The 19,883-nt window shown below is 42.3% G+C and overlaps 1 protein-coding gene across 7 annotated transcripts in view; it reads left to right on the top strand.

Moving 5' to 3' along the window:
- The window catches only part of LOC125003514 (nucleosome-remodeling factor subunit BPTF-like), a 41,234-nt gene that overhangs the window by 7,861 nt on the left and 13,490 nt on the right, over positions 1 to 19,883 (top strand). For 2 of the 7 annotated variants that reach the window (XM_047577490.1, XM_047577494.1), the window contains exons 5-28: positions 1,677 to 1,928; positions 2,568 to 2,762; positions 3,695 to 3,883; positions 3,992 to 4,167; positions 4,484 to 4,660; positions 4,838 to 5,019; positions 5,328 to 5,459; positions 6,084 to 6,213; positions 6,791 to 6,926; positions 7,222 to 7,533; positions 7,748 to 9,854; positions 11,268 to 11,392; positions 11,829 to 11,981; positions 12,093 to 12,243; positions 12,466 to 12,505; positions 12,820 to 13,045; positions 13,239 to 13,388; positions 15,882 to 16,012; positions 16,253 to 16,367; positions 16,597 to 16,802; positions 17,472 to 17,709; positions 18,049 to 18,329; positions 19,232 to 19,345; positions 19,640 to 19,801. In XM_047577490.1, coding sequence (XP_047433446.1) covers positions 1,677 to 1,928; positions 2,568 to 2,762; positions 3,695 to 3,883; positions 3,992 to 4,167; positions 4,484 to 4,660; positions 4,838 to 5,019; positions 5,328 to 5,459; positions 6,084 to 6,213; positions 6,791 to 6,926; positions 7,222 to 7,533; positions 7,748 to 9,854; positions 11,268 to 11,392; positions 11,829 to 11,981; positions 12,093 to 12,243; positions 12,466 to 12,505; positions 12,820 to 13,045; positions 13,239 to 13,388; positions 15,882 to 16,012; positions 16,253 to 16,367; positions 16,597 to 16,802; positions 17,472 to 17,709; positions 18,049 to 18,329; positions 19,232 to 19,345; positions 19,640 to 19,801 — 6,080 coding nt within the window. The remainder of the gene's footprint in view (positions 1 to 1,676; positions 1,929 to 2,567; positions 2,763 to 3,694; positions 3,884 to 3,991; positions 4,168 to 4,483; positions 4,661 to 4,837; positions 5,020 to 5,327; positions 5,460 to 6,083; positions 6,214 to 6,790; positions 6,927 to 7,221; positions 7,534 to 7,747; positions 9,855 to 11,267; positions 11,393 to 11,828; positions 11,982 to 12,092; positions 12,244 to 12,465; positions 12,506 to 12,819; positions 13,046 to 13,238; positions 13,389 to 15,881; positions 16,013 to 16,252; positions 16,368 to 16,596; positions 16,803 to 17,471; positions 17,710 to 18,048; positions 18,330 to 19,231; positions 19,346 to 19,639; positions 19,802 to 19,883) is intronic. The other 5 variants (XM_047577491.1, XM_047577493.1, XM_047577492.1 and 2 more) reach the window with 5 other exon arrangements.

Below are 19,883 nucleotides of genomic sequence, written 5' to 3'. Positions count from 1 at the left end.
CACAGATAGAACTCGGCTTGGCTCAACTTGACTGTGGAGTAGAGGTTTATTATAATTACACTTAGGGAAATGCCGTTGCACTTTAAACAGTGTTCTAATACGTACTGACAAAATTTGATGCAACAGCTTAAATGGAGAATAGCTCTTGGAACAAGCATCTGCTGTGTAGAGGTTCACTTTGACAACAGACTTATCTTTTCTTTTTACCCCCAGGAAGTAGACAACACAGAAAATAGTGTGCCACTTGAAAGAAAAAATAAAGCTTTTGATAACCGTATTCTAACTGCCAACAGATATTTTCATGTGGATTTTGCTAGAGCGCAAAGTATTTTGCTAGAGCAAAGTATTCGCTAACTCGGCAAGATACACCACACATTTATCACAACTACCTACTAAGATATTAATTGCTCAAAAGAGCACCTGACAGTGCTGGAAAACAAACTATTCCTTTTAATTAGCACCTCCTGATGGCACTTGAAGTATGTTTTGGTTTGTTTATGTGGTATTTATTAACACGGTTAATCCATAAGACTGAAATGAACGTTACGCTCACTGTTAATAGTGTTACTTCACTGAATGTGAATATATGTTATTGCTTCTGTGCTACTATAATACCTGATTAGATCTGTGTTTCTAAATCATTCTGTAATGTCCCGAATATTCAGACTTATATAAGCAAGGAAAAGAAACAGTAAGATGAGTTTAACTAAAACGCAGGTGACTATATTTTTACTAAAAGAAATACCTTCAGGTTCAGGCAGAGTGAACATAGATGTCAAACATCTTTTGATGCCCAACATAACACACATACATACATAACTTGAGACTTAATGTACTGAATAAAAACAACTCGGCTGCAGAAACTTCCGTCAAAGCTTTTATATATCCATATACACATAGTTACGCTGAGTTCAAATTAAATCAAAGCAGACAGAGGTTTTACATTGCTTAGTTAAGTTAATCTGTAATAGATTGTAATAGACACTCTCGTAAAGGACTTCACCGTCTTCCGTCCTATATTAGTACCACAGTCTGTTGACCTGACACGGGAGTGATTCATCCCAGACAACAGAAATGATCATGTAGACATCATAAAGGCAAATTATCAAAAGAAAGTTGTAAACGTTTTGTTGAAACAAGGAGTCGGTTGGAAGGCAAATCTGTGTCTCCTAGCTTTGGGCTCAGATAACAAGTTCCAGCAGGACATGATTTGCCGCCAAAACATGTCTTGTTGGTCTGTAATTGGATCAAGTAATCAATGATACCACAAGGCTTGCACTGTCTGACACTATTGCTTAGGTTTGAAATTGATGTTTGGATGTTTTCATTGCAGATTCCAGATATGGTCTATCACTGAGTAGCAATGTTAAATTAAAGGTTAGAGGGTTCGGTGCTTCATCTTAGATGCCCGATCTCAGCATCTTTCTTTCATAGTCTTTCCCAGTCTGATAAATACGCCTGCTTGGACAAACATTGCATAACATGTCGCAGTGGAATACTTTTTATCATGTTTTTGTGTGTGTGTTATGCCCTTTACGACTCCCCTGAGTGTGATTATCATGAAATCTCTGAGCCTTTCCCTTCTTCTTGGCCTTGTTTCTTGTCTCAATCCTTAATTTGTTTTGTTCTCACAGATATTCCGTTTCCTTTGCTTACCTCTTGTTCTTTTCATCCAGAGGAGATCTTGGAGCGATTGCGGGCTAAGAAGGAGGAGGAGCTGGAGGAGGTGAAAAGACGGGCTGCCGAAGAGGCCCAGAAAGCACGGCTGGAGAAAGAGAAGAAAGAGGTGGAGGTTGAAAAGGAAGATGAAGAGGCCAAGTTGATGGATGAGGGACAACAGGAGGGGCAAACACAAGATCTGACAAAGGAAGAGGAAGAGCAGCAGACTAAAGAAGAAAAGGCCAAAAAGGATGCCGTCAAAATAAGAGGTGATAATGACACATACACGTCCCAAAATGATCCGATATGTAGCTGTGGATGAAATAAAACAAGGACTGTTTTTCTGGCACTCCGTATGTACATACTATTCTGCTTTTGAGCCTTGAGAAAATAATCACAATGGTGTAATTAAGTATTGACTGAAGAATCAATTTTGACTTGTGGGCAACTTCAACAATCGAGCAGCAAATTTTATGTTCACAATGCACACATCTTAATTGATATGGTTTGTAATAAACAGACTTTTACATAAATCTATTTGGATGTACAGCAGGAAAATCCCACAAATATATTGACCTGAGTAAATTAAGAGTACATTTTGTATTTCCCTTTCAGTTAACATACATCTTCAATTGTAATATGTGCAGTTTTTTTCAACTACAGACAATGCATGTGATTATACTGTGCTAGAAGTATTTGCGGTCCTCAGAATTTTCTACACTTTGAAATACATTTTTGTTTCATTGATTTGATTGGTTTCTCTTTGTCTACTTTCAAGTAGTACTTTCAATTTTGAGGGATGCTAACACATTTACTTTTCTTTTCCATTGTTTACAAGTTGCCTATGCAGTATGCATTACTTATGCAAAATCCACAGTATTTACGATATTGCTGCTGTTCATCTGTAGTCGGTGAAACTCCGCCCACTGACCAAGAGGGCAGTAGCATCTCAGACGGGCCTGTACTTCCACCAACTTCTTCTCCAACACAAACCACCAATATGAGCTCTAGTCCGGCCACTGAGGCTGTAAAGCCCCCGGCCTCCTGTGTAGAGGCACAGACAGAGGGATGTTCCCATATGGAGGTCTCTAACACCACAGGAGGTATACAAGAGTGACATTGCCCTCATTAAGCTTCGTTTCGGGTTTTTCCCATTGCCGCAGTCTGCAGCTTCGCGAGTCTGAGTGATGAATCTCTCGACATCACCGGTGCCTTGTTCATTCCGACATAAACCCCCGAGTGCTTTAGTGTTTCTCTTAACCATACCCAGCCTGCCTTTTGCATGTAACTCTCATTCCATTTGCTGACTTTTGTGTTCAATTATCCAATTGCTATTTCTTGAATTTTGACTTCAGCCTTGGAACCCTTCTAGCCATTCTGCACTTCAACTCTTAATTCCTCACACTCTCTTCTCTGAAGAGCTTCAAGGCTGATTGCATCGAGTTGATGGCATTGTCGCTACAGTCGGCGTTACTAGAACCAAGCCTCAAACTACTGGGGACAGCTTTCACATTGCCTGGTGCAATAACTCTTGAAAACACCTTTTCTTCGCCTTCTTGCTTGTAATCTGTGCTCTTGATTAGATGTTGTTCTGTTGAGGCCCTGTCTTTGTGAAATAAATTGTTCAGAGAAGGTGGGCACACCTATTATGACAGAGCTTCACCAATAAATGTTGCTGCCAGGTGTGCACAAGCCGTGTCTAAACTGTAGCTTGTTGTGTTTGAGAGACTTCCACTTGAACTGGTTAATTGCTACATGCATTACGCATGACTTATCAGCAGAGGGAGCCACAGCATAACAATCATAACTGTCAAAGGAAAGTTTCAGGCTTCACTAAAACTGAGCTTTACCTGTGCACATCCTCCTATGGATTGGTCAGTGACTGCTTTGAATGAATGATTATTTTTCAGTAATTTCAGGCTGCATTAACCCATAGATTTTTTTAGGCTAATATAATCATTGGAAGATGTCCGAAAACAAGTTGTTTTTTTTTTATCTAAGGGTCAGTGGTGTTTATGATTTTCTGTTTGTGTAGCAGAACTCCCATCATCGGATTCTGTCCCTGTCAGTGGAGACGGTGTCCCCAACCTAAGTCAGTCCTCCCAACCCATCGAGGAGAACAGCAACAGCAGCACAGGCGCTGGTGTCCCTCCCAGGGGTCCCGAACCCCCAGACTTGGCTGACAAATCCTCCCAGTCCTCTCTGGCCAGCTTTGATGAAGCAGGTCTGACAAAACAGCGCCTCATGCTAGACATGTTATGTCTGATTTGTTGTAGTGTCATAACATCATGGTTTCCTCTGTCTTTGACCGAACTGAACTTTGCATTTGCAGGGGATGGTAAAGACTCGACCAATGGTGAGACGGCAGGTGTGGGCAATAAGAAGTCCTCGGCAACTCGCATGGTGACCCGGCTGAGGAACCCAGACAGCAAGCTGAGCCAGATGAAAAACCAACAGGTTGCAGCTGCTGTTCATGAAGCCAATAAGGGCTTCAAGGAGGGCAAGGAGGTGAGAAGCAGTGATGAAAACAAATTTTGCTGTGTATGAAAAGTGTGGATACAGTTCCCAACACAGGCATCCAAACTAGGCAAGTATATTCCTAATCTATAGGCCCATGTTATGGGCCTAAAGGAACCTCTGTCAATGTATCTTCTGACTCCTCAACATCGTTCCTAACTAAATTGTCTCCCAAAGGAACAACATTTAGTTGCATGATTATAAAGTAGAAGCATAATTACAGCTTACAGCTGATTTGCGTGTCAGTAATGGGGAAACCTTGCAACTCATTGCAATGAATACTTATGTTTTGATTCCCTCTTTATAGGTCCTGGTAGTAAATGCACAAGGTGACATTACCCGTGTCAGCACTCGCAGCAAGGAGGTTGTGATGAAGGGGACCCTCAGCCAATACTTCAAGCTTGGCCAGGAGGGAAAGTACCGTGTCTATCATAACCAGTACACCTCCAATGCCCTGGCCCTCAACAAGCACCAGCACAGAGAGGCAAGTAGTAAATAGAAAATTTACCCATGTCACTTGAAGGGTTTCTGTCATTACTGCAAAGCTATTAGAGTTGAATTGAATGGATGGGAGATCTCTGTTTGTGTCGCACTCAGGATAGACTTCAACTCTCATATGAAGCAGTATCTGACTAAAATCCATTCATTTGTTTTTCGTCAGGATCATGACAAGAGACGACACCTCTCACACAAGTTCTGCATGACACCAGCAGGAGAATTTAAATGGAATGGGTCTATTCACGGCTCTAAGGTTCTGACCATTTCCACACTGAGACTCACCATCATCCAGCTGGAGAACAACGTTCCAGCACCATTCATGCATCCAAACTGGGCCTCACACAGGTAGAGAACAGGGCAGAGAATATGTATATAGAGGTTATGGTAATATAGTTAGGTGAAGCTTTTTATCTGTTTTGTTTTAGCCACACAAAATGTGAATTGGTTTTAGTACTTATGTTTTCAGTGAAGTTAAAAGTATTTTTTTCTGGTTTTGTGGAGAAATAAAAGAAAGGTTCAGAAATGTGCCATTTTTACTTAAAGTAAAAGCATTTCAGACTGTGCACATAAAACCAAACATAACCTAAATGGGGGAGCTCCCAGAGTAAAGAGAGAGGTTGAAATATGTTTAATATCTTTTGTTTGTTTTGTAGAACCAATTGGATCAAAGCTGTTCAGATGTGCAGTAAGGCCAGAGAGTTTGCCCTGGCCCTGGCCATCCTGGAGTGTGCCATCAAACCTGTGGCTATGCTGCCTGTCTGGAAGGACTCTCTGGGGCATACCAGGTAAAGAAATACCATACTTTATTATTTGTGTGTTTTATTATACTAGCTGTGTACGTACATTTCTGTATGTGTTTATGAAGCTGCTGATTTACAAACTGAAATCATTCCCTCCCAAAAATGAATTTTAAATGTTTTAAGTTAACATTCAAATACTTCAGAAAACATGTACACATGTGCACCCAGTTTAGCAGGCACAACCGATCAGATCAAAAGGCCCACCCTAGCTGTGAGGCATAATATTTAGACTCCAGGTCTGCAACCTGCACCACCCACCTCTGCCTCCTATTTCAGCACCAAAAGGCCTCTGTAAAGAAAGGATTGTCCATTACTTCACAAGGTTCAGAGCTGAATGTTTGCTTGAACTATGAGCATCTACTTAAGTCAAGGAGCGGCTTTTCAGCAACTTACATGACATGCGTGTATGTAAATGTTTCATGGAACTGTTCCAAAAGCAACTATCATCTTCTCATTTTTGATCAGGGCTCTGAACCTTGTTTACATTGCTCAATAAGTCACACAATTGTTTATTATTGACTCTTAATATAAAAAAAATAAAAAATCTGTAGAATGTATTTACACATGTAAGGATTTAAGAGCTGCAGTCAAATTTAACAACATTTTCAGGTTAAACCGCATGACATCCATGGAGCGTGAGGAAAAGGAGAAAGTGAAGAAGAGGGAGAAGAAACTAGAAGATGAGGAGACGATGCAACAGGCCACATGGGTCAAATACACCTTTCCAATTAAGCACCAGGTAGGTCACACACTTGTTGGGAAATTCCACCGTTCCAACTCCTGGAACAAGATTAATGCTATTATACATCCACTTTGAATATCAGATCAGCTTGGATCAACTTTAATGTGCAGTTGTGTTTACTACTGGTCACAATGACTAAAGCTTAATTGGCTAAAATTGGAATTGAATCAGACAGTGAGCTGTCAGTGATAGCGGCTCATACCCAGCAGCCATGTTTAGATGCTCCATAAGTGAGTCTTCATTTGTACTGCTAACTATAGCATGACACACACTGATAATAGGGGAAGCCTACATTGAATCTTACATGTCTGGAAAGTCACTGTTGTGGGAAACACTTATGTGTATATTGTGTGTACATGCATGAGGGACCATCAAGGGCTCTTTGATGCAGTGTGTTGAGCTCTGCCCTGAGTCATTTCCTTAAGCTATTAGTTATCAGTATGGGAATAACTTCTAAACTTTTAAGCTCTGTGTATGGTCACATCACCGCCATGTTTTTCTCTCTCTCTTTTATTTTTGATCACTCTTTTACTCATTCCTTGATTCTTTGTCTACGTTCTTGTTTTATGCAAAGGTGTGGAAGCAGAAAGGAGAGGAGTATCGTGTTACAGGGTATGGGGGTTGGAGTTGGATCAGTAAGACTTATGTGCAGCGGTTTGTCCCTAGGCTTCCTGGCAACACCAATGCCAACTACCGCAAAGAACTTGAAGGTCTGGAACAAGAGACTTTGAGATCTTTATGTATTGATTTTAGATGTTTGGAATTATTGTGCATGTGGACCTGCGTTAAAATGATGTTTTTTATCTTGTTCAGTTGTCTTAACAATCTTTAAAATAACCAGTCCAAAAATACAATTGATGTCATCTTTGTTGTTATCCTGCTACAACACTTCCAAAGGTTCAGTAATTGATGGATGGTGCTGCTACACCATCCATATTGGCATATTAATGTTGTCAACAAACTGACCTGGAAAATAATTTCCTGCTCTCATTTTGTTTCCTCAAGATTCTAAACTTGGCAAGAAATGTACTCTTCTGGATTTGAGTCGACGGCCCAGTGTAGTCACACTAGAATCTCAGGAAGCTGCTGCCTTAAGCACTGATGCAAAAGATGAAGACTCCTCCTGTAGCCTTCCCAAGCCAGTGTCTGATCATCTGGTGGCTATGGAAGAGTCAGAGTCCAATGAGGTGATGCCAGAAGAAACTAAAGAAGGGCACGACAAAAAAGAAAAGAGGAAGTCAGTTGAATTGCCAATGGATGAATCACCTGCAAAGATGGAGGTGGATCCCTCAGATTCACCATCAGATGATGGACAAAGTATGGCCGAGTGCAACTTAGTGTCTAACATTGTATTCACCTGCATGTACAATCTTGACTTGTCAATAACACATTCACATGAACACTATTTATACATCCCAGTCTTTTTTTTAACTTGATTGAAAGACACTGTAAGGATAATGTTGTTAATTGTTAGAAATATTAATTAAAGGTTCAGATCTGTGTAAATTAATGTCTAATTTTTTTTCTTCAGGGTCCGTTGTTCATGAGGATAAAGCTTCCTTGAAAGAGGAGCCTACAGAAGGCCTTGTACGACCATTTAACTACGATGTAGTTGATGTCAGCAAAGGCTTCCTCACCCGCATTGCTTACAAGAAGAAAGTAAAATCATCCAAGCTGGACTGCCTGCTGGAGCGCAGAGTGAAACAGCACATTATTGAAGAGAAACAAAGACAGCAGGTGTCTGCCTCCAAGCCCCAGGTTCCTACACCAGTTACGTCTACTTCAGCCCTTGCTATTAGCACTCCAGTCCGGCCACGGTCTCCGCTCAAGCCCCATACTCTTACTCAGTCACGGCTCACACTTGGTGAAGCTGTGAAAGTGGAAGAGAAATCTTCCCTAACACAAACTCCAGAGACTGGAGAAGTTGAAAGACAAGAAGTAGAAGGGGAGAGTCATGCTGAACTTTCTAAAACTACAGAAAAGATTGTCAATCCTCTACCTTCCCCTGTTTCAGACTCCACACCCAAAGACAGTTGCAGTACAGGTACAGGTGACGATTCACCTCAAAACCAAACCACCTCCATGCCCCAAGAACTGGAGGAAAATTTCATGGAAAGGACTATGGGGCCAAAAGAAGCTAGTTCTGAAAGTTCAGGACAAGAGGGTGTCAAACTGCCTGATGGTCAAGAAACAACAGCTAGTGGAATTCACCGCTCTTTAGAGCAACAAACAGTCTGTGTTGCATCAGATGTTACTAAGACTGCAAGTATTGACAATACAGGGTCTCGGGTACCCAATTTGAAGTTAGACTCTATAAGGACATTTCCAAACGTTCCTGACCAAAATAGCAGTCAAGACACATCTGCTAAACCTAATCAGCAAAATCCGCAGACATTAAGCTCAGTGCATTCAGGCACAGAGGAAAATGGCATGGGGCCAAAGGAGAACCAAGAAAATATGCAAGGCATTGGACATGGTAGAACCTTAGGTGATAGCACTCCCGAGCCAGTTTCTCCTCTCCCTCAGGTAAATGGTAATGATGGCTTGGGGAGTGAAAGCCTATTGACTAACTCTGTAATAAGCTCAAATAATGGTGAGGTCACCAACAGGTCCCAGTCAAAGGTGAATACCATTGGTAAAGTTGAAGAGCAAGGGCTGGTTGCTTCACTGAAAGATGGCAGTCAGCAAAAGCCTTTAGTAAACGGAGATTTTGCTCCTGTAAACAATACAGTGGATGCCAGGTCAAACGAACCAAGTATTGTTTCTAAAGTAATGGTAGAGAGCAAGGTATCAGTATTGGATCAGGATTACAAACCTCCAGTGAAGATTACAAGGCTAGCAAACAACGTAGACACACTTGGAGGTAATACTCAGTGTGTCCAGCACAATAGCACTTCAGCTTTTCAGTCTGTGGAGACCAAACCCAGTGCAAAGGTCAAAATCATAAGAATGCCCCCATCTCCTATACCTTCAGCGGAAGAGTCCAGTCTAAGTGACGACTTTACTGAGGAGCATAGCAACAGTGGGACAAAGGAACCACTCAGGACCATTGTCACTCAAGTAACCACAACCTCCACCACAACAGTAGTTTCCACTGAGGTGAAGATAGCCGAAAGGCCATCAAAACCATCTGGAGAATTGACAGTGCCTGCCGCGTCAACGACAGAAAGCAGCGCAGTGTCTACCCTTACCACCATGACCAAAACAACTGTGACCAAAATCTGTTCCTCTGGGCTTGATGGTCAGTCAGAAGATAGCCAGAGTGAAATAGTAACCCAAGAACAGAAAACGACACTCTCAGCCTCTATCAGCGAGGCGACAACTGACACCAATGGTAGAATCTCAGTGTCATCTGTTGCTGTGAGCCAGGAGGATTCTACATCAACAAAGGGCCGTGTTCGCCTCCTCAAATTCTCCCGCACCAAGAAGATGCGCTCGGATACAGCCCTGCCTTCTTACCGCAAGTTTGTCACCAAAAGCAACCGGAAGAGTATTTTTGTACTGCCTCATGATGACTTGAAGGTGCTGGCAAGACGAGGTGGATTCCGCGAGGTTTCCATATTCAGTTACAATGCAAAGCCAGCATCGGATATCTGGCCATATCCTTCACCAAGGCCCACATTTGGCATCACCTGGCGGTAAGTTTGTCAAGGTTTATATTTGTAACACATGTCTTACTCACTGTTCTCTGTCTATGAGGCCACTATGTTGAATATGAGCAGTAGTTGTAGTAGTAGTTGGAGGTGTCACATAGGTTGCTTTGTGCAGATGGAAAAAATCTGAGGAATCCACCCAGCCTCCAATGTGCATCCCTTTTCTCTGTGTTCATAGAGTGAACAACTATGAACATGGATACACTGGCCTCCGTCCAAAGACATGCTTGTCGGGTTAATTGGTGATTCTAAATTGGCAGTAGGTTTGGGTGTGAATGGTTGTCTGTATCTCTGCGTTACCCATGAGATAGATCTGATAGATGGACTCCAGCCCCTTCGTGACCCTCCAAAGGGCAAGCGCTTACAGAAAATGAATGAGTTCTAAAAGAACTTTTGTGATGTTTTCAACAAACATTAAGTTCTAATAAAATATCTAACTTAATATTCCTTCTTCTTTCAACTTTAAACCTTCTGGCTTTGTTATCGTCCGATTGAGTTATTGTTCCTTATGTTTTCTCCTACCCTGTCATCCATGGCTTTGGTCCCGAGAGACGCTGTAGCTCCAAGTCTGGTGTCACACTTGGACCTTTGGCTATTTTGTCCAGACCTCAGAGTTCTGAAGCAGACATGAATCATCTGGTGGTTGGAGAGGTGTCACGATGTTCACTTTGTGCACTGACCAAGCCCTGTAACCCTGGCGTGTTTTTCCGCCTGTGGTTACACATGGGAAATGAAATATCTACCAAACCCTATACACACACTTAGCCTTGTGACGATTGTGTTGTTTAACATGTTCAAGATGTTTCAAATCATTATGTCCTAATGGTCAAGTTTATTGTCAGAATTGCAGTTGGAGCTATAATGGTGAAAGGAAGCAATAACTCTTCTTTAGGAAATGATTCATCAGTGGATAATGTCCTGTCGTCTAATTCCACACTGAGAACACTGTTGTGCCCAGCTTATTTATAACATTTAAAAGGTCCGAATGAATTATGCACAAGTACTTTGATCTGTATGAATTAAAACTGTAGTTGGACAGCGATTATATCAGTCCCACAACCAGTTAGCGTTGAGAATAATTTATTAACAATGAAGCCATTCTATTTTCTTTTTTCATGGAAATGTTCATGAAGGGAAAGCAGAATTGCCAGCAACCAGTCTGTTTTTACTCCATCTCTTCCTGTTTCATGATCGTTCTGCAATGTGTTTTTTGAACAAGTCATTACGACAGTGGGGAAACCATAGCCTGCGGTTGTAGAACTGTTCCCATTCCTGTTTATATTCCTGTACAGAGATGTATTTACAGCAGAATGCACAGAAAACAGACATATCATGGAGTCATGGAAACATTTAGTTGCATTAACTTAGGACTAATAAATAAATCTGTGGCTGTTCCAGGTATCGACTGCAGACGGTGAAGTCTCTTGCTGGAGTGAGCCTTATGTTGAGGCTCCTGTGGGCCTGCCTGAGATGGGATGACATGGCGGTCAAACCGTCCGCTGCTGTTGGCACCACACGTACAGGTAGACCATCTACTCTTCCAAGATGACAAATACCAATGTCCTTCATTCTGGGTGAAAAGGGGAACAAACGTTGAATGCTCTGTTAGGTAGTTGGACATAAAGTAGCAACTATAGCTTCAATATTGAGTTTGGGTACTAAAGTTATGATATAGTCAGATAAATTCTTGCTATTAATCTTAATATATAGTCGCCATCAACCTACTGTATGTTGTAGAAAATCAACGCACCATGCATCTCAAAAATATATCAACTTAGCTTCTCTGCCTTTTGTATCTTTTTGTATTTGTTTATGCCCTCATTTTAGGCCCCAAAACAAAAAAAGATTATATTTAAAAAATATATTACCTTCAGAATGATTTGGGTGTCACTGTTTTTATGTTGGAGTGCCTTTCCTCCATCTTTTCGGGCTCTCGTCCTCACCACCATACAAACCCAGCCCTATCCCCACTCATTGCTACAGAGACATCAGACACTGAAATAACCACCACCGAGATCATTAAGCGCCGTGATGTGGGACCCTACGGCATTCGCTCCGAGTACTGCATCCGCAAAATCATCTGTCCTCTTGGAGTGCCTGAGACTCCTAAAGGTAAATGTGCTTCTACTCCTTTTACTAGACTTTCAGTAAAACTGACAGAGACAAGTCAGTCAGTCATCTGTTTCTATAGTTATTCATCTTCTTACGTGTCCAACATCCCAGAAACCCACACGCCTCAGAGGAAGGGTCTGCGATCGAGTGCCTTGCGCCCCAAAAAGCCTGAGCCTGCCAAGCAGACGGGCCCAGTGGTGATTGAGACCTGGGTGGCTGAAGAGGAGCTGGACCTCTGGGAGATTAGAGCCTTCTCAGAAAGGTCAGAGGATCAAAGATTCTGACAGAAAAGTTTATGAACGTGTATCGTGGCATGTCAGACGTCCACTGTCATACTAAATAATAACAACATATACTGAATCGTTTCTAAAATGTGTGGGATTTAAATGACTAGAATGATCTATTGTTCTAAATTCTATTTTGTATTTATTGAATGTTCTTTATGTCCTGTTTGTATGATGAGTTCTTTGTTTTCACTTTACAGGGTGGAGAAAGAGAAGGCACAGGCAGCAGAGCAGGCCAAGGTGAGCGTGGTTTGATACAGCTGCCATATGTGGTAATAGTTAACAAAATTATAAGCCATTATTTTTGTTAGCTTAAGAAAGCTTCTATCTTTTATGGGAGGATAACAATCCTGTGTAATAGTACAGTACTCAGTCATTGGTATTAGAACATGCAAGTAAGTGACAAGACAACAGCTGACAGCCATTAATTGTTACTTTAATAACTAAATTCAGGTCTGATAAATTATCAACGCATCATCTCATAATATTAATCATGAATGCATTAGTGTTTTGTTTTTTTATTGATATGCTGACCAAATTATTTACCCTCTCAGAAACGTCTTGAGCAGAAAACAGGCTCAGTGACGGCTTCCCTAACAGGGACTCCCGTAACGCCCGCTACCACGCCCAAAGTCATAGTTGGTTCGCTGTCAGGCCAGGGCACGCCGAACACCAAGGTGGTGCTGTCCACCAAGATGGGCAACCCCGTTACATTCCAGCAGAACAAGAACTTCCAGCAGTCATTCGCCACCTGGGTCAAGCAGGGGCAGAGCACACAAGGTACATGACAGCTCAACTCCTGATGCCGTGTTTATTTTTATGCTTAAATACTTATTACTCAACAAGACATTCTTACTTTAGTTTTTTTTTAACTACAATTCACATAGTTAGGATTATCAATGTTTTGTTTAGAGGTGAGGTTATTTATAATTTCCAGTTGTAACAATACTTGTCTGATTGTACGCTTCATTAGGAGCGGGCACAGAGACCACCGTGGCTACATCTGGTGGACACACTTTCCAGATTACAGGAACTTCAGTCGGTGGAAAGGTTGTGACCACCAAGCTCCCGCTGCCCGCCAACAGCAAGATCGTCACGGTCAACGTGCCAACTTCACAAGGAGGTACAGCTGGTTTTAGTAATTCACACCTTAGAGGTTCAAGGAGGGCGCAAGTTAAATTTATTCAGTGTCATCTTTCCTTCCATAACCATTTCAGGATGCATGTACTTTTATTTTCATTTCTCCACCTCAGACCTACACCTGAGACATTTAAAATGTGTCAAATTAGATGTGGCCCATTAATAAGATGCCCACCACACACACACACACACACACAGGGCACTCTACAAGGACTGAGCTCGTCTCATTCATTTTAACTGTCAGCACCAGTCACCACACACCCACATATTTTCAACTCTGCAAATTAGACATTGCTTTTGTTTGTGATTGTCACTGCCAGTTAGCCAAGTACAATGGGAGACATTTATTAATTTCCAAAACGCCAGTACGTTTAAAAATTGTGTTTCGTTAATTGGCGCAAGTCTGTCTAAATGTAAGAATCAGTTGAATTAAAATAACGTGGCTAAAGTCGTTATTTTATGCATAAACGTGGCTGCTTATGTACTTACAGAAATTTCACTATAATTTCACTATAAAAGTTTGGTTTTATTGTCACCACTAGATTTGGAAAGCAGCAAAGAGCTATCTTAAGTGATGAAACATTGTAACAATCTAACATCGGTTGGAAACACAACTCCAAACTGACACTAAGGTTATTCAGCTGGACGTCAGTGTCCTGATCAGTATCAAACCAGTCCATTCCTCAATTTGTACAGTAGCAGTCTGGCCTGCTCAAGCCCCATTGTGGTGCCCACTGTGTTCCAACTTAATGAGTCAGCAGCTTAGTTTGGTGTGCCACACCGTGTCTGCTTGTGTCCTGTCGGCATGGTAATCTATTAGGAGGCTGTTATTTTGGTGGGAGGGTTTTTGGGATGGTGGACTTGTGTAGTCTGCGGATTCGGAATTGTACTATCTTAACTTAGGTGCTTTTCAACTTTTTGAAATGTCAATATTGACACCGTGGATGAGACGATGGCTTGTTCTCAGCACCTCCAGGCCTGTCTGTGGTCCTGTCAAATTACTGGTTGATGGATGTTGTTCAAATCTCAGTGAGGCGGTCTGGCCATGTTGTCATGGTTCATTAAAGCTGTTGACAGCTCTCATGTAGGTCATATTCAGCATTAACAAAACCTGGTACAGCTTGTTGTTTACACTCTCTGGATTTTTCACATGTAAATGTGTCATTTCATGCAAAATTTAGCTTCAGTAAAAAAAATAATTAAGAACTGTACCTATTTTTTTTTTAAACGTCTTCACAGTCATTTCTGTTCTTCCTGCTAAGTTAATAGATACTTGGAGAAAAAGAAACGCCTAAAAAAAATCTTTATCTTGACTCATGCAATGATTAAAACTATACAAATTGAAAGTAAAATACAGCAAAAGCATAATTTCATAAAGACCTGCCTATATAAACACTGCAATCACCAGATGAAGAGAATGATATTCGCCCAGAATACAAAGAAACTGATTTTTCTTTCTTTTGAAGTTGCCGTGAAGGAGAAACTAAGTTCAGGTAGAGTGTAACCATTTAATGGACATGTGTATTTATCCAGCATGACTGTTGGGTGCCCTGTTTGTTTTGGAAGGGCTTAAGGAAGTTAGGCAGGAAAACAAGTTTACCCTGAGGTCTGCTTCCCAGACAGGTAGCCCTCTATAGTAGGATTCCATTTTTCCTTTTTTCCCTCCGTCTTTTTGAGTAAACGTGTACCTCTCCACTCACCGGAGTCCCAACTCCTCGACCTCTCCAAACAGCCAGTCCATAGAGAAGCGTGTTTGATGTGTGCGACCAGAGCAGCAACTCCCAAGTCTTACGACCGGGCTTAGCGTCCGTGTTTGAAGAGGGAAACCCTTGATGTATAGGTTTACCTGCTCAGTTGCGGCTGAAAAACCGCAGCAAGAAGGAAAGAGAGACACACTCTCATGGTTTCCATTTCTACCATCAGCTTCACGTGAGCTCATGAAGGCAGAGAAGCTGGTGAACAAATATGAAACGCTCCCTTTGACAGATTAACTTTTAAGAAGTAGGATGTGAATTCATGCATAATTTATGAGGGGTTTCGGGTATGTTGGGGGAAACCCAACTAAGCTTTCAGTGACTGTTTGAAGATTTTGTTTACCTGCTCAACTAATATTTGCAAATGTTGTGATCAAAAGCTGGCGCTCTAGCAAAGAGACAACTCACAAATAATGTGTTGTGTTAATGCTGGACTTCTGTACAACTGCTCTCTTGTAGCATGCACACATGTAACTACGCTCACTTCTGTAATTGTATTAGGTATGTTGAAGCATTTTTAATGCTGCTACCTGCCAAGGAAATATTTTATAGATGTATTTGTTGTAGTAAAAGGTTGAGCCAGCACACATCCTTGCATAATCTAAACATCTAACATAGCCTATTCCTCAGGGTTGCTCCTTCCCTTTCTCTTCAACTTTAAATTGTCTAAATGCTGCCCTCCTCTTATTTCTGACGCTCACACACTCTTCTTCTCTGTGCAGGTGTGGTTCAACAGAAGGTGCTGGGTATCATCCCGTCCAGTACAGCGGGCGGTGCCCAGACCTACACCACATTCCAGCCCCGCACTACCACACTCAACATCAGGCCTAACACGCCCGGCTCTCAGCAGCAGGTACAAAGTCTCAGTTGTAGTCTGTAGATTTAGGTGTTTTTTTTTCTTTGATTATTCTCTGTCATTATAGTGTTCACATAATTGTGCACGGTTAATAAATTCATTTTGAAATTGTAATTTTATAATCAAATTCTGTAGTTGCGCATCGAGCAGGAGCAAACCCGGATCTTTGACAGCTCAGAAAGCACTGCTGACTGTGAGATAAATAACTAGCAGTGTCCTCACAAAAATATCTCCTAGGTTCTGGCAAGTGGTGGTCAGATCCGTCCAGGAATGACAGTGATCCGAACCCCAATCCAGCAGACAGGAACAATGGGGAAGACGATACTCCGAACCCCCCTCGTGGTCCAGCAAGGTAATGTACTGTGTTTAAAAGGCTTTAAACAAACCCACTGCTCTGGGTGTGTTTACCCGGAAGCTGAAAATGTAGAGACAAATGACTTGTATGTGTTTATGTACAGTATATACATGGCAAGTGAAATTGATTTAATGTTACACCTTTCCCAACAGAAATGTCTTTGACAAAAGTCTTTGACTACATGTAAATTACCTGGTTGTTAAACTCTCACATTGTTCTTCTCCAGGTCAGGGTGGACAGCAAGTTGTGGCACAGATCATTCGTGGCCAGGCAGTTTCCACGGCAGTATCCGCTGCCAGCCCCGTTGCCACGGTCACAGGCCAGGGAGTGTCCAGCCCCAATGCAGCAGGCCAAACACCGCCCGGCACCCCACGGGTACAGGGACAAGGCCAGGTTAAACTCACCGTGGCACAGCTCACCCAACTCGCACAGGTTTGTGTGGGAGAAACTCAAGAATGTACTTTGTTACTTAGTATTGCAAGGTCAGAAACTTTCTCTAATATTTAGCTACTTCTTAACTGCTAAGATTAAGTTTTTTTATGACTCTGTTCTTTCGCATGTCAAGTTTAGTTAGCCCAATGTAAAATTAGTTCATTTAACGGGCTCCAGAGACCCAGGGAGGAAATGTCACCTTTAAATCCCGACAATACTGGCCCCAGAAACAAGGAAGTGTGTGTCCTCATCAACTGATTTATGAATTATAAATAGCCTAATTCCAGATGCTGCTGTGACTTTCTCTGTCCGACTGACTGTTGGAGCAATAAGAGCCAATAATCGACAGATGTACAAAAACGAGCTATGTGTGTTGTTAAGTCCCTTAAACCAAACAAACTGACTTCTTTCTAGATCAATAAGTGTAGATGGTGTTGAATGGTACTTATTTGTTTACACAGGATGTAGTAAGTTTGACAGCTTAAAAAATTCCAACAACTCGTAATGAAGCTTGGGGTTTTGAGGGGGGAAAAGGGGATTACTAAAATGCCTCCATGCTTTAGATTATGGGATACAGTCAACATTTCTCTCCACGGGCAATTTATTTTGGATTAGACTGAACTGTAAAATGTGATTCACAAGCTTTTCCCTCTGCTCCGCCTCCCACAGAAGCAGCAGGCTGGGTCTAGTGTGGATCGACAGGCTGCTGGTGGTACACAACAGGCTCTGACGGTGATGGTCCAGGGTCAAGGTCAGACGGCCGGCCAGCTGCAGGTCATACCTCACGGGGTGACCGTCATTCCAGGACCTGGCCAGCAGCTCATGCAGGCAGCACTACCTAACGGCCAGGTGCAGCGCTTCCTCTTCACCCCCTTGGCATCAGCTGCCACCCCCACATCAAGCACAGGTATGATGAGAAACCAGCATGAATCATTTAACCAATATGGATGTTAGGGCTTTCTATCCAGATCCCCACCAAATTGGAGCCGTCAGAAAATAAATAAGAAAATCAAAAAAGAGAGAAAAAGTTAAACCCAAAGAATGTTGTGACAAATGAGATTTATGTCGTTTTAGAGGCCGACAAAGCAAGCACAGATACTCTGTTTTGTATTTGATACGATAAAATTTTCTTTAAGTTAAGCTTCTTCTAAAGCAGTTTTAGGGTGTCTGTCTGCAGTGTCTGTCATATTGGCATTGTTTTGACCATCTTTGAACCTCTCTCTCTGCCTCTCTCTTCTGTTTCTAGCCACATCTGTCCCCAGTCAGCCCAACTCCACCACCAAAACCCCAGCCCAGCCTGCACAGCAGGCCGCAGCACCTGTCCAAGCAGGAACGACGCCGTTGGCCACTACCAGCACCCCTTCATCGGCCACCCCTCAGGGCCAGTTGCCCCCTCAGACGCAGGCCCATATGCCCATCCAGTCTCCCACCTCACTGCAGGTTAAAACACAGGGAGGAACCACCCAGCTGCAGGTGCAGCAGACGCCCCAGCTCATCAGTGTGTCTGGACTGCAGCAACAGGTACAGGTATGATTACCAGGGAAACTTAGTCAGTGCGTTTACATGCAGAGCTTAATCGAGCTATGCTCGAAATTCGACTTTTTGAATGCAGTCCCAGTTTACATGCAATGCAAGAAAATCGAATGACATGTTCTCCTCCTCCACACTAGGTGGCGATATGTGTCTTTTCAGCCGGTTAATACCACGTTAATACGTCCCATTTTCTGGTTGACCTATTATGTCATATAATAAACTAGAGTCGTTCATGCGGCAGACCAGCATTTCAAACAACAACCATAGGGATAATACTACATTTTTTAATCTCGCACATAATGTTTTTGCTACTTCTGGTGCAGATAAGATGCACGCTATCCCTCAGATGGTTCTTCTAGCAGCTCCGTTTACCTTCTTCTTCTGCGACCGGCTTTCTTGGATGTTTTTTTTGCGGGGTCACTCACCAGTGCAGTGGTTGTGGAGCATACGCACACGCATTATCCACTTGAAAACTGTGACTACTGTATACATGTCGGAGAATATCGAATTCCAAACACATTATCAGGGTGTCTTAATCGGATCATGAGAACACCGATTTTAATCAAAATAAAGTGTTTACGTGCACTTAAGTTCTCCTGTTATAGACCGATTAAGGCAATAATTGTTTTTTTTTTCATGTGCATGTAAACACACCTATTGACTGGCACAGAGCAGTAAACATCAACGTCACTCATTCCAGTCAAACTTCCTTACAATCAATAACCTTGCCAGTTTTAGCCACACTGCAACTTGCTCGGGTTGAGCTACACAGCATCCAGCACAAGATGTTCCGTGCGCTTTTAAGTTTTTAAGTTTTTAGTTTTTCAGCTGATGACAGCATGATCTCACCCTCTGAATAAACGTAACAGTTTTTTAAATTTGTGAATTTGCTTCAGGTGTTGGCTCAGCTGCAGGCCCAGCAGGGTGGAGGCTCTCTGCCACAGCACATCAAACTGCAGCTTCCTATCCAGATACAACAGAGTGGGACCACCTCAGCTCAGGGAGGACAGGTATTGCCTCTATCTTGCTGTACTAGTCCCTAGCGTATAAGACCATCATAAGACCTTGCTAAAAACGAAAGAAATCTGGAAAATGTTTTGATGACACCAAATATGTCATATAAATTGGAGCATCTAGACGACATAACTTATACTAACAAATGAAAACAACCCAAGCCCTTTTTCTTCTGCCTTTGAGTAATGTTCACCAAAGTTCACCAAAATGAAACTTTTGTCTATTAAAATTACACATATCCAACTCTGATCAATGCACAAGTTGATCCCTAAACTGTGCTTTCTGCACAGATTGGAAATGTGGTTACCATCCAGGCAGCATCTGTCCAGGAGCAACTGCAGAGGATCCAGCAGCTCAGAGAGCAGCAGCAGCAGAAGAAGAGACAAGCAGCAGAAGCGAAGAGAGAGCTAGCTCTCAACGCAGCCAGCCAGAGCGACATCATTCAGAAACAGGTGCGTATGTGCACAGGCAGCTATCATCATGTCATTTTAGTTCAGAACTCCCTGTCTCATAGCCGTCAGTACACAAATACTC

This window comes from Mugil cephalus, chromosome 2 (assembly GCF_022458985.1).
Source record: "Mugil cephalus isolate CIBA_MC_2020 chromosome 2, CIBA_Mcephalus_1.1, whole genome shotgun sequence".
NCBI lineage: Eukaryota > Metazoa > Chordata > Actinopteri > Mugiliformes > Mugilidae > Mugil > Mugil cephalus.
The sequence above is the reverse complement of the archived record's forward strand: the minus strand, read 5'-3'. Positions and strand labels throughout refer to the sequence as shown.